General features: G+C 47.6%; 1 protein-coding gene across 1 annotated transcript in view; it reads left to right on the top strand.

The window, feature by feature from the left end:
* The window catches only part of T265_13266 (hypothetical protein), a gene marked incomplete at both ends in the record, with an annotated part of 30,600 nt that overhangs the window by 12,506 nt on the left and 4,459 nt on the right, over positions 1–13,635 (top strand). Inside the window, 3 exons of the mRNA XM_009168015.1 lie at positions 27–582; positions 4,109–4,248; positions 6,414–6,651. Coding sequence (XP_009166279.1) covers positions 27–582; positions 4,109–4,248; positions 6,414–6,651 — 934 coding nt within the window. The remainder of the gene's footprint in view (positions 1–26; positions 583–4,108; positions 4,249–6,413; positions 6,652–13,635) is intronic.

The following is a 13,635-nucleotide window of genomic DNA, read 5'->3' as shown; positions in this document are numbered from 1 at the left end:
TACTTTATCTTGTTTCACACTTTCAGCTGAAGGAGGACTCCAGTGGTGCCGATTTGCGAAACCTAAACAAATTCGGTTACCCCCTGGCCGCTGGTGGAGCGGCGCACATGCTCTCTTCGTTCCCCCAACCACTGGCAGTTGGGGCTTCTTACCCGAAACCCGCCCCAGGTGCTACCAACTACACCAACACGGGCTCCGCTATGGCCATTAGCACTGGACAACCGGGCATGTCCGTGGGCAATTCCGCGATTCCTCACCCCCATTCCCACCACCATCCGCAGATGCACTACTCCAGGTACGACCAGGAACGATTTGCCAGCGGCCGCGAAGAGACCGCCGGTTTTAGGATCGATACTATGGCAACCTACCATGGTAAGGCATTGGCTGCCATGGTCACAGGTGGGGGTAACGCTGCTGTGGGACCGGGCGGTGATACACCAAATCCTTCGGCGCCTCGCACTGCCAGTTACAGGACTCCTAGGGGCGGTGAGACTCCCCTTCCGCATGATGGTGGTGCAACTCGAGATCCTCGTGCGTTGGGTTCGGGCGTACCCATGACACCATCTGCCACCCCAGATCCCTGTGAGTTGTCTGTGCGCTCTTTCGGCTCGACTAATGGTCGGTTTTTGAACAAAACTTCCTAGTGCGCCCATCAATTCTTTTGTCATCCTAGGTATGAGTTTCATTCAGAGCTGTTTTTGGTGAATGCGAGTAATTCCCGTAGCTTGACTGTGTCACTTCGACAAACTCGGCCCTCCAAACCACAAGTATGCATTTGTAGCTTGATGATGTTCAACTCTCTAATTTGGTGGATTCACCGCCCATCAGCGCCTGTGAATGGTATGACTGACGTGAACACCAGTGGGCGCAACCGGAGTATCCGGCTCGTTTGTTATCGCATACCTGACAGTGCTGTCAAACCCATAATCCTCGACCACTTAATCGAGGTTCTTAGTGTTGTAAATTGGGGGAGAGATGGTTAAAGCGCGAATTTACTGACCCGAACGTCCGTGGTTCGAATCCGACCTCCGCCACTCGACTTCCCCTGTCTAGGCTTGGGCAACCAGGCAGTATCCCAGCCCCCCCTCTTGCTTCCTTCTGTTGGCATGACAATTAGACACCGAAAGGTTGCCACTGCAGAACGGCACGATTTTATACAATATGAGTCTTTTTTATGCTAATGACTCATGTTTGTAACACGAGTCATCATCATAAAACAGACTCGTATTGTATTGGGGCGAGACGGCCCAAGTGGTTAGAGCGCGAATTTACTGACCGGAAGGCCCGTGGTTCGAATCCGACCTCCGCCACTCGACTTCCCCTGTCTAGGCTTGGGCAACCAGGCAGTATCCCAGCCCCCCCTCTTGCTTCCTTCTGTTGGCATGACAATTAGACACCGAAAGGTTGCCACTGCAGAACGGCACGATTTTATACAATATGAGTCTTTTTTATGCTAATGACTCATGTTTGTAACACGAGTCATCATCATAAAACAGACTCGTATTGTATTGGGGCGAGACGGCCCAAGTGGTTAGAGCGCGAATTTACTGACCGGAAGGCCCGTGGTTCGAATCCGACCTCCGCCACTCGACTTCCCCTGTCTAGGCTTGGGCAACCTGGCAGTATCCCAGCCCTCGTGCTTCCTTCGGGTGGCCTGGCAGCTAGGCACCGGAAGGATGCTACAGCTGAACGATTTCTTCGATTTCATGTTTGTAAATGAGTGTATTTCGCTAATTTCGTGCAATTTGGTTTCAAGTAGAACTTAAGGTTGACGGAAACTCGGGGACTGCGCCTACCTGATGAGCCCGAGGTGGAAGGGCGAAATCGGTCGTGGGCTGTCGAAGGGTTTTCAGCAACCTTGCGGCTAGTTTCCTTTATGAAAATATGCCATCCACTGTTCTACTATGTTATGCACCCTTATCTGGACCTTGGGACCAACTCGGTTCTTTTTTTTTACAATCGCATTGACGCAGAATGCGCATCAACCTGATCATTGGCAGTGGCTAGGAAGCATCAGGCGAAAGTAGGATTGAATCAGAAGCGAGTCCACTGCTCACTACTAGTAGACTGATCGATCGAATCAGTTATGCAACCCAGAATGCAGTCTAAACGCTCGCGTCCTAATTAATCGTATCGATCAAGACGTACTATTTTGGATTCCACTTCGAAACAGTCTCACTGCTGTACGACGTTGGTAGCCAGCAACCAGAAAGCCACATGTGTTACGACTTTTGTTCAGACAACCCTGGTTGCCCTGTCTCCGAGCTAGACCTTGAACAATCAACTCGCATGAATGTTTGTGTATAGTTGTCATGTATCACACCAGGAACGAACTGAAAGTGTTTACCACACTTTTTAGCACATGGATTCGTAAATACGGACCGTGTTTGCAAAACTGCCCACTAGACGTGAGGATGAGCAGTTCCAATTCCCTGAGAACTCTCAGAGAGGGAGAGAGAGATGAGAAATACTTAATTCGGTTGTCAAAAGTGTAGCGGATCGTAGAACTGCCCTGTGTTTAAACCAGAACTAAACAGCTTGGTGCATGTGCGACATGATCACTAAATGAGATGCCATCTCTAAGACTAGATTTCTTTAGGCTTGTTTAGTGCACTTTTAGTGTGTCCTACACCTTACAACAGAACTGAACCTCTGCTACAGTCTCATTTTGTGTTGGGTTACCGAACGACGCCGCTGCCCGTCAGTGAAGTTCCAATGTCGTCTATGGAGCTGGATCATTCATAGACCAACTCAAGTACAGAGTTCACAGAGTTGCGAGTTGTATTCTAATCACCTTTTATCGACAGTAGTGTACGTTTTACTAGTCATGAGCGGTTTGGAAGCACTTATTACACGTCTTCGAAGGCTTAGCACGTACCCGTCTGTTGTGTATGGCTGACAGGTAGTGAAACTCTGTATCGGTCCCTTGGCTTCCTGCTCCGCCCGCTATGGTATATCAAAAGGCACGGTAGCTCTACACAGCCCTTTATGGAGACAAAGGGAAATCACTACAACCGTATTTATAGGGTAATCACAAGGTGTTCCACAAGGTCGTGCTAGAATCTCTGTGAGGGGGTGAGAATGGTCGAGTCAAAGGTGCTCGATCCGGATTGGCTGACATTCTGACCGATCGGGTCATTCCTTCGTTTGGCCCGTGTGACACGTGACACATCGTCCAACTGATGTGATATTCGGTTATTCGAGACGGCTAGCATCCAGACACCTTCCTACATGAAGACTGTGACAGAACTTTACAGAAAATTCAATGGTTTAATGTGAAATTGAAAAAAATGAACCGTTCACCTGTAGAACCCTTTCGGTGCCTAGCTGTCATACCACCCGAAGGAAGCACGAGAGCTGGAGTACTCCTAGGTTGCCCAAGCCTAGACAGGGGAAGTCGGAATGCGGAGGTTGTGTTCGAACCACGGACCTTCCTGTCAGTAAGTTAGCGCTCTAACCAATCAGCTATCTCGCCGATGGTTTGATGTACGGCCGCAATTACGGCTTTATCTAATTTTACGCAGAAGCAGTTGACTATGTTTGAGTAGTAACAAGAGCAGTGTAACAAACCAAGGTCGGTTACAGTAACTGTGCAACCGGCACAGCGCATTTGCGTAGAAATACTGGGAGGGTAACCTGCTAGGCATAGTAACAAACCAAGGTCGGTTACAGTAACTGTGCAACCGGCACAGCGCATTTGCGTAGAAATACTGGTAGGGTAACCTCGCTAGACATAGGCGTACTTTCCCTAAGAGACTGAATCTAGCAGGTTGCTAAACTACTTTTCAGCACTAATATTGTTCGACCAAACTCCATGTGACTTCTGTTCAGCTAACTAACACCAGCATATCGCATTTCCTCTGAAGTGACTGTACACAATCGAAGCAGATGTGTGGAAATGCCTAATGGGGGTCGCAACTCATCAGTCAATTTAGACAACTCGAGACAGGATTACTTTTCCCTTTGGTTCGATTGAAAAATGGGTGATCAATCTGAGTTAAACCCAGGCCCAACCAGCCACACATTTTACCGTCGAATTATCTTTTCCTTCTCCACTTGGTTGATTTCATCGATTGTCCAAGTTTCTTTCACTTTTCTCTACACAAAGATCGCAACAGTCTCCGTTCTGTGACGGATGCCCGCTTGGCCGCTCGATCCAAGGCACGGTCCTCTCGAATTCCTATCATTATCATTCCTGCAGCTCCCACGAGTCTCATCACCATGTACAATGCCAGGGACATCCTTCAGGTACCTTCCCAGTCACGTTGTTTTCTTCCTCTTTAAAAAAAACAGGTGACACGTTAATTGTGGGTCACAGTTCTAGGAGTCTCCAGATTTCAAATCATTCCCTGCGAAGTTAGCCGCTAACCAGTTCGAGCATCGATTCTCCTCTTGGTTTTGCCCACATCTGCATGTGTGTCTGAAATCCAAGTATAACAGTGCTGTTCCGTGTTATTTTGTTATGACTGCATCGCTATTCACTGTGCACTTTTGGCGCTTGGAAGGGTGCCCATGTGTGTGACCTGTGGTTAGGCACAGTGTAAGTTCTCCCATGTTGATTAGGCCTTATTTTCGAGAGATAACCCACGCTGAGGATAGTAGTTCCTCTGAGCAGCCCCAGAATATTCCTCTTAAAGTGACTGCTACCCCACCTTTCGTACTTGGATACATGGACTTTTAAAGACTAGCGTCAACAGTGGAGTGTTTCGCGTCATCAGGAGTGATTACTGTCCAACGCCCTTGTGATTCTCTTGAAGGGGCACCACTCGGAAGGTTGCTGAAAACTCTTCGACAGCTTATGCTAGCTTCCGGATTTCCTAAAGCTCATCAAGTGGACATGGTTTCCGAGTGTCTTCCTCAATTTTTCTGTTCTCCTTGAATCCGGATTCTTGAAATACACTAATTTGCAAACAGATTCGAGAAACTCAACTGAATCTCTCGTTTATGATACCCTTCAACCGAATGTGATTCTTTGTCAGTAGTATAAATTCCCCTCTGGGATGTTATGGTAATGGTTAGTTTGTCCCACAGGTCCCACAGGTTAAAATATTCATCAAGGTGGTCCCTCGGTGCAGCAAAGTCTGATGTAGTAAGTTCATTTTGTAGGGAATTACTTAAACATGTAAGTTCGATGTTACGATAACTACTGCTTTTATCCCGTTCGCTGTACGGATTTGACAGCCACAAATAATTTGTTAATTGTTCATGCTGTTCTTGAATGTGTGCATCAAATGGATATTGATTTCCCTAATTCCAGTTTTTCTCACATTCGAGCCAAAATACAAAAGTTTGGAAGCACAAGTCACAGTGTATGTTTGACCAGTAAACACAAACTTTTCGCCGGTTTTATTTTTAAAGGTCGAGAACAAGCTACTAACAATCTTCAGCAAAGCGATTCCTCTCTGGATATAACGTCTTACGTTCGAGTGAAATCCTCATCAAAAACAAATGCGGGGAAGGGAGATAATTCTTTATTCGCTCATACGACGCAGGCAGTATTCACCAAAAACACTCCGTATACTCATAGTATTCGTTGCTGCTACCACAGTACGGTTTCGGTTGGGTCGGTCCTAAAGGCCCTCCCATGACTCACTGCTTCTGGTGAGTTGTTTGGAGCCTTGAAGCACGAAGGATGTAAGAATTCATTTTTCAGCTTCCGGCCACGCCTTTTTACATTCGTCTCACGAACAAAGCTACAAAGGGTACGCATGGAGTGTCTTTGGAGGTATTTTTTTCATATATATGCTTGCGTTTCGAAATTACAATTAAGTGGCTGATAGGTGTAGAATTATTGCGCTTTGATTCATTTAGCCCGATGCCTGCCGGAGAATCTGTTCACCCTGATTGTATTTGCTGGACGCTTCCAGTAAGTTGGGTTGGTTGGGTTCACGTGTCGGGGTACCGTCTGTCTCACTGAGTTTTGTTTTTCCATTCTTCGGCTAAATATTCCACAGGCGGTCAGTGAAGTATGGACTTGCTGATCAACAGCCTTGGCTGCATTGGCGATTTCAATCTCCCCCGAATAGGGACCTTGGGGTGGGCGACACTGGAAGACACAGTTCCTACATTAGAACCACCTCCCTCAATGAGCACGTCTCGATGTCCAATGATAGATGGGACAGGTGTACGTTCCTAGGTTTTTTAGCATAGCCTAGTGGAATCTCGATAAGCAATTGAAACACCGAGCGTTTAAATTCGACTGAGAAACTGGGGAAAGCGGTACATCGGTATTCTCCGGGGAATCTTCGTTTCGAAGGAAAAGGAAAATGGTGTCTCAATCCAGTTTGTTGCTCTATACTTTGTTTCGATTTACCAGGAAACGAACAATGACCAGGTTTATCTGATTGTTTGAATGTATGACTTCATGCTTCGGTCGTATTGATCAGCATTTCACTTTCATCCCTAAACCACAGGATCTATGTTTTGTCACTTCGCAAGAAAAACAGGCAGCCGGTGTCCGTCGGGAAAATGAAATTCTGATTCACCGCCAAAAATCTGACGGTCGGAGTGTGCCCTATCGGATAATTGACCAACCGAATAAACTACAGCCGGACGAATGGAACCGAGTTGTCGCGGTGTTTGTTCAAGGCCAGGCCTGGCAGTTCAAAGGTTGGCCAATCGGCTCTGATCCGGCCGTTATATTTTCCCTAGGTTAGTTTTTCCCTTGTCGCGCCTTTCCCGCCAGTTTCTATCGCCCATAATCCACGTTGTTGTTGTTCCGGGGTGGGCTCTCCCGCTGTTGCTTCCTCACAGGTTTGGTGTTTCTTCCAACAGGTTGTAGGGTCGCCGGGTCTCTCAATGGTGACAAAGTTTTTTATTGGACAAACGAGAAGTTGAAAAGAAACCTCTGTAAGAAGTGTGAGCATGGAAAGTACAGCATCACAAAATTCAGACACGCCTTCATTGGAGGTTTCACAAGGAGGTCCGCCTACGGAACCCGCTCAAAGACAGCCGCATTCCACCAAAGGATTCATTGGAGGTTTCACAAGGAGGTCCGCCTACGGAACCCGCTCAAAGACAGCCGCATTCATTCCACCAAAGGAATTCAGAACGGTAGTCAACATATCACCCGTGGGGTAGTGGCGCCTGAACCCAAAAGTTCGTTGTCTTCAAGATCACAGGGAGTCGTGTTGTCATAATTGCCTTGAGAAATTTGAACAAAATGAAAGCAGTGGAGATGGTCGGTAGCTGTTGGCGTCAGAAAAAATCCTTCAGCTGTAGCATCCTTTCGGTTCCATGCCACCCGAAGGAAGCACGAGGGTCGGAATACTGCCTGGTTGCCCAAGCCGTCGAGAGGCAGAGTTCGGGTTCGAACCACGAACCTTCCGGTCACCAAGTCCGCGTTCTAACTACTGACCCACCAGTGAAGTAGCCAATTTTGGGGATGGAAAGGACAAATGAATTTCTCCACCTTGAAAAAAATACCAGTGGATAAAAATCGACGAAAGAGGACAAGTTCAGTGGCACATTTACGGAACGAAATGGTCAAAGTACCAACTAGTTGGGAAGTGCTGAATTCTGACAGGAGAGGGTGAGCAATCCTGGTGGCAAGAGGCTGAGTAAACTAGTACGGAGCAGCGGCGAGAAGAAAGACAATCGGAGATGGAAAGTTCAGCGAAGAGCTCTGATTCTCCTCCAAGCGGAGCGATTTGGGACATTCAGGTGTTTCAAGCATTGGAGCAATCATCATAAAAGCCCGCAGCAGAAGAGAGGATGCAAATTTTCGCAGTGAGGTTAGACTGGTGTAATTGTTCACCTCTAACGTCTAACCGAGGGAAAAAGGACGAATTATCACATTTGAAGATCGATAACAGCAACAAGAATATTTGTTGCATCACAGGAAATCGATAGTGCCAAATTTCAAGACAGGAAGGTGAAGAATAAATAAGGAAGATTGTGTGTAGACGCACATTCTACCCTCGAGACGGAAGCAATGAGAAAGGTAGATCAGTAGATCCGGAGATTTCGGCCTCTGAGTGTTATGTCTTGCTGGACGGTCGTGCAACTCTGTATCGGTCCCTTGGCTCCCTGTTCCGCCCACTATGGTATGTCAAAAGGCACGGTAGCTCTACACAGTTCTCTATGGAGACAGGGAAATTATTACGACTGTATTTATACCGTAGTCACGGTGTGTTCCACAAGGTCGTGCTAGAATCTCCGTGAGGGGGCGAGAGGCGTCGAGTCAGAGATGCTCGATCCGGATTGGCTGGCATTCTGACCAGTCAGGCCATGCCTTCGTTTGGTCCGTGTTCTGCACGTGACATCCGTCCAAATGGTGTGAATTTCAGTTATTAGCGACGGCTGGCCTCCGGACAGTGAGGGACAGAACACATGGCCGGAGGCTGGATGACTCAGCGGTTGGAGCGTGAATTTACTGACCGGAATGTCTGCTATTCGATCTCGACCTTTCCTGTCTAGGATTGGAACGATTTTAGGATTGGACAACCTTGCAGTATCTCATTTCTCGTGACAAAGGTTCACAAAAGCTGATCTGGCCTTCCCAGAGCAGCTTTCCCCAGATGGAAATATCATCTTTTGCGAGGCCACCGGGACCGGTACAGCTGCTCAGGTAAACAAATTTGTCCACTGTCTCAATTGGCTCATCCGCAAGCAGGAGGTTAGGTTCCGAACCCACCCAGTCCTGTAGCAGCAATTTACACTTTGCCGGCGTGAAGCACATATTGTTTGCATTATCACGGGGTCAGATCCAAGAAGACCAGTGTCGTCTGCGTATTCGATATCTGTGAGCGGACTCCTAGGGAGCGCTTCGACCGCACTGGCATGAGAGGCTGATTGTGAGTCTTCTGTGATCGCATGAATAACGAAGTTGAAGAGGAATGGTGAAATGTAAAAGAAGACAGCATTGCATGAGACCACTCAATGTGGTCAATTCAGGCGATACCTTTCCGTAGACCTTCACACGACCGCGGGAGTTGGCGTACAGCGCCCTAAGACGGCTCAAGAATTTATAGGGGACACTTTTGCTGTACAGACACTGCCATGGTGCCTGATGGTCCACTGAGTCAAAGGCAGCTTTTAGATCAAGAAACACAACTATTGTTGGTCGCTGCAAGCAGTGTCGTTGTTCCAGGATCTGCCCTAAGGTAATGATTTAGTCGATGCATCCTCTTGCTGGACGGAACCCAGCTTGGTTTTCACATATCTGTCTCTCCCTGTATTTAGTCAACCTTCGAAGGATAAGCCCAGAGAGCACGCTCGATGCCGCAACCAACAGAACGATGCCGCGGTCGTCTTCACACAGTGTCCCGTACCTTTTTTGAAGATAGGAATAACTGTCGACATGTCCCATTCTGAACTCACTTGCTCTTCGTTTCATACTGCACCAGTAAGCTTTGTTAGTGATTCTTCGCCTTCTTTGAAGAAGGCTGGATACAGACCTTAACACAGCCTGTGGAGATAGTGCGTACGGTCGAATGGAATGTAAACCTTGATCGCCTGTCGGAAGAAATAAAGTACGAAATATCCGTAGTGAAACGTGACGATGCTGCTGTTTGGTGCGTTAGACTTTTGAGTCGAAGGATCAGGGTGGCGTATCTCAAACGAAACCGCTTTGGCTTGGGCAACCAGTGGTATCGCCCACCTTTTGGCCTTTCTTTTTGTTGCTTCTTATCGCTCTTCCCTGTCCGTGAACTAGCGCTTTCTGCTTCGTTCAGCTTCTACTCGCCTTACCATTGTTCCGCACCTAAGCTGTCGTGCAGCAGATTGACCGTTCAACTTTCCACGGGCGCAATGACAACGGTTAGAGGAACCATAAAAAATGAACATAGTCTGGACTTCTAAGATGCTCTACCACCACCACATCCCTGAAACTAGAAAAAACCATACAAGCAGCTGGTAACCACAATCGTCTGCATAGGTTTTAACAGGAGATTTACTCTTGCAAGTGAAGCTGGTGTATACTGAAAAGCCGAAAAGTAGTGTACAGCTGTTTCATCCTCATTAGAAACCGTCAGCAGTGCGCATGTCACAAAACTCCCGGTAGTTTCTAATCCTCGACCTCCCGGATAGTACTTCGAGCACTAACTGTTCGGTGACGAGCGGCTAATCAGGACGAAATCTCCATTGGGAATTCTCAAATCCACTGGTACTACCAACTGTATACGTAGATCTCTCAAACACCAGTCGATCAAGGGCCTAGAGGATGGCTTGGTTGGTGAACTGCGATTGGCTTTAGTTGGCCAAAAGGAGATGAGTGGCTCAATACCTCTGCACTCGTCTGTAATACTTGGTTGGATCCGAATAATCCTGCAGTGTTCGCTTGATCATCTGCGTCATGGTTGGGTGCAACATCAGGGGACCCTGGCGCTTAACTACTTTGCAATCGTATCGCTGACAGGCTTTGAGTCCGCGGACAGTATTACTCTCAGGAGATTTCTGAACTATAAACAGCGTAATGGAGTAAAATACCATAATTAATCCTGCATTCGGATTGTCGTGGCGAACCTTTTTTCCGGGGATTTTTACAATCAATTGAATGTGAATCAAGTGCAGCGCTATCCTGTCTTCTGATTGGTGTGTTTCTGAGATCAGCTGACTGTCTGGTACGAACATTGTGTGTGCGTGTGTGTTAGTTCTGTGTACTTTAGCTGGGATGTGCCTTCATTTGTTGTTGCGCTGGTTGTGATACCTAATTGTTGGGACTCCTGGTTGACCTCTGGCCACTATGCCTACCAGGGTGCGTCGTCGAATCGTTCAGCTGTAACACCCTTTCGGTGCCTAGCTGCCATGCCATCCGTAGGAAGCACGAGGGCTGGGATACTGCCAGGTTGCCTAAGCCTAGACAGGGGAAGTCGAGTGGCAGAGTTCGGGTTCGAACCACGAACCTTCCGGTTGGTAAATTCGCACTCTAACCACTTGGGCCCTCTCGCCCCAGGGTGCGTAGTACGTCGGAGACAGATAGGTTGCAGACGCCATCGCTACGGTTGACGCAGTTTGTGTGTTGACCTCTAGTGCCTTAGCAAATTCCATTCACGTGTGACTTAACTCCTGACTGGAGTTGATTTGATGGCCTGACTCAAGTGCGTGGAGTGCACTGACTGAGTTGCGTTCTGAATTCAGTTGGGTTTCGCGCATGCCATTTGTGTTCCGTGATTTGTCCATCAAGTTGCACATTCTGCACAGGGGGGTTGGTAGGCGCTGTCTGTGTGATTGCTTCGGATTGGTCGTCGGTTTTTTGGGAATTGCGAATACGTGATCTGGCCTCTGCCGATCTCTCTGTCTATTGGAAGCTTCGAGCGGGCCTCATACTGGGAGATAGTGTTTTCCTGTCGGGTTGAATTCTCTGGCCTCTTTCTATTAATTACATTTCGTTGTCAGTTAGCATACAAACTTGTTTTTCATCGTCTGGTAACAACTTCTTTTGGAAGCTTCTAATTTCTGTTGAAGTCTCTTGGAATTTCCTAGTGTTATCTCCATTCTTTTCGTAATAAGGTGACCGGATGGTCTGTGGTTCGAACCCGACCTCTGCCTCTCGACTTCCCCTGTCTAAGCTTAGGCAGTCTGCCAGTATCCTAGCCCTCGTGCAACCTTCAGGTAGCATGGCAGTTAGGCCTAGAGATCCAACCTCATCCGGACACGTGATTCCACAATGCTGGAGGAATAATATCCGGATTGCTTTACTAGCCGCGTGTTCCGATCACAGAGAGGTGTCCGGCGATTTAACTAAAGGGTGATTTTGGGGTTCTTCCGTACTATTTGGCACGCCCATCACACCTGCCGACATCAAACAGGCCAGACCAAGCCTGGTCCTTGTAATTGCAGGTCAATTAATTTACGTGTTAGTTGAATTCATCTGCTCGACCTCTAGATGAATTCATTTTTTCAATCCGGAAACCAGAACAATTTTTGTCAACCTTTGATATCGGTGACGCTGTCATGATGTCAACATGTCAATGAAGGACAGAGTATGCACTGTAGTACTGTTATCCATACTGGCCTATGGGTCAGGGACGTAGCCTCCACGCCTCATCATGATTGTCAGCTGTAATTACCATGTACTTGTACAGTGATTGTAGCTGACCCACAGTTTCTTTCACCGATGATTCGGGATGGTGGGGTAGGTAGCTGCGCGTTGGAGGCGGGAGCTGATAACTTAGTGCTTAAATGCAGCACTATAGGTGGACTGTTAAGTGGGGGGATTGGGAAGGGAGCTATGCACCGAAGATAATAGTTTGGATGAATAAGCGCCACTGAGGGCGCGACGCGTAGAAGACATTTAAACTCGGGATTTCCGAGACACTGCTCAGGTCCGGTTGACAGCTGCTGCCCGCCCCCTAGATCGGAGCCCTGAGACGCTGCATGCGAGCGCTCAATTGAATTGACAGTTATGACTGTCATGCGGTTGGTGGGCATCAGATTCCTAATCTTTAGCTTCCTAGGAAAAATGCTTCCTTTCCACGATTCAATAGGACGTTCTTCTCGAAGAAACGGCACTTGGCTGTCGACATTTACCACTAATATATTCCTGTACACGGTGCAGTACAGGAGAACTTCATTTTTTTGGAAATGCCCCTTCAGAGTCACTCTATTTTATAGGATATTGTCCCATACTTGAATGGTTCTTCCCACTAGTGCTTCACCGCCGTACAACCAGTGGGACACCTTCAAGAGAGGCCCCTCAGGGAGAGCACACCAACACTTTCCCTCAGCCACAGTTTTCTGCGTGCCCATGCAAAGAAGAGGCCTTATGCCCCATTGTCACTGATTATTGTCACTGGTCATCCTCGGTAGGACTCCTTGCAAATTTTTCATCTGGTTAGTCAGTTTGTGGAAATCATGCGTACTATCTACCCCTTTCTCAGTGAGGCACAGTTTAAACCTGTTCCTGTTTGTCTCAAAACCGTTGAGTCAACCTGGCGGGTCAATTCATCACTTAATGACAAGCATCATTTTTGTTCATTAAAGAGTTCAGTTGTGTCCAGAATATGCATGCAATTAACCATAATTTTCTAAGAACGAATCAAGCGCATGCGTTTGTTTTCCAATTTTCCCTTATTCCTCCTCATTTTCTCCTGTTCTAGTCAAGGGGTTTCATCTCAAGCACACCAACATGCCTCTGGATGCGAATGTGGCCAAGTGGAACGTGCGCGTGATCAATCTGGATCAGCGTCGACATTTGGACAAAGCGAATTTCCAGCAGATCTGGGACCAACTGGACAAGCACATTGCCAAATGCAAACCGTTCCTCCGTGCCTAGCGTGCCAGTCTAGCTCTGTTTATAATTACCAGTTGTACACTACCGGGGCTGTGGTCGCACACCCCTTGCCCATCTTGTATTTACCATTATTTTCATCTGATTGGTCCAATTTATCTACAGTTGTGCGTTTTTACCAAACGTAAACGTTCCTGTCAGAGAAAGGGTGGTCATAGAAAACTAGCTGTGTGGAGGGACGACACCTCTGAAGTGGCCCGCTGAGATGCGCGAGTTTGGCGGTTTGTGTGAAGGAGGTCTATGGCGGAAAGGTCATTTGGACAATGGGGCGGGGTATTCAGGTAAAACGTTTGACATGTCTGTGATGAGGTTCCCGATCCGGAACTTTGAGTGACGCGTTAGTTCGACAATCCCGATATCAGCAGGCGCACATTCACACACGGAATGCCAATACACAGGTGTCG

This window comes from Opisthorchis viverrini (assembly GCF_000715545.1).
Source record: "Opisthorchis viverrini unplaced genomic scaffold opera_v5_50, whole genome shotgun sequence".
Lineage (NCBI taxonomy): Eukaryota > Metazoa > Platyhelminthes > Trematoda > Opisthorchiida > Opisthorchiidae > Opisthorchis > Opisthorchis viverrini.
The sequence above is the reverse complement of the archived record's forward strand: the minus strand, read 5'-3'. Positions and strand labels throughout refer to the sequence as shown.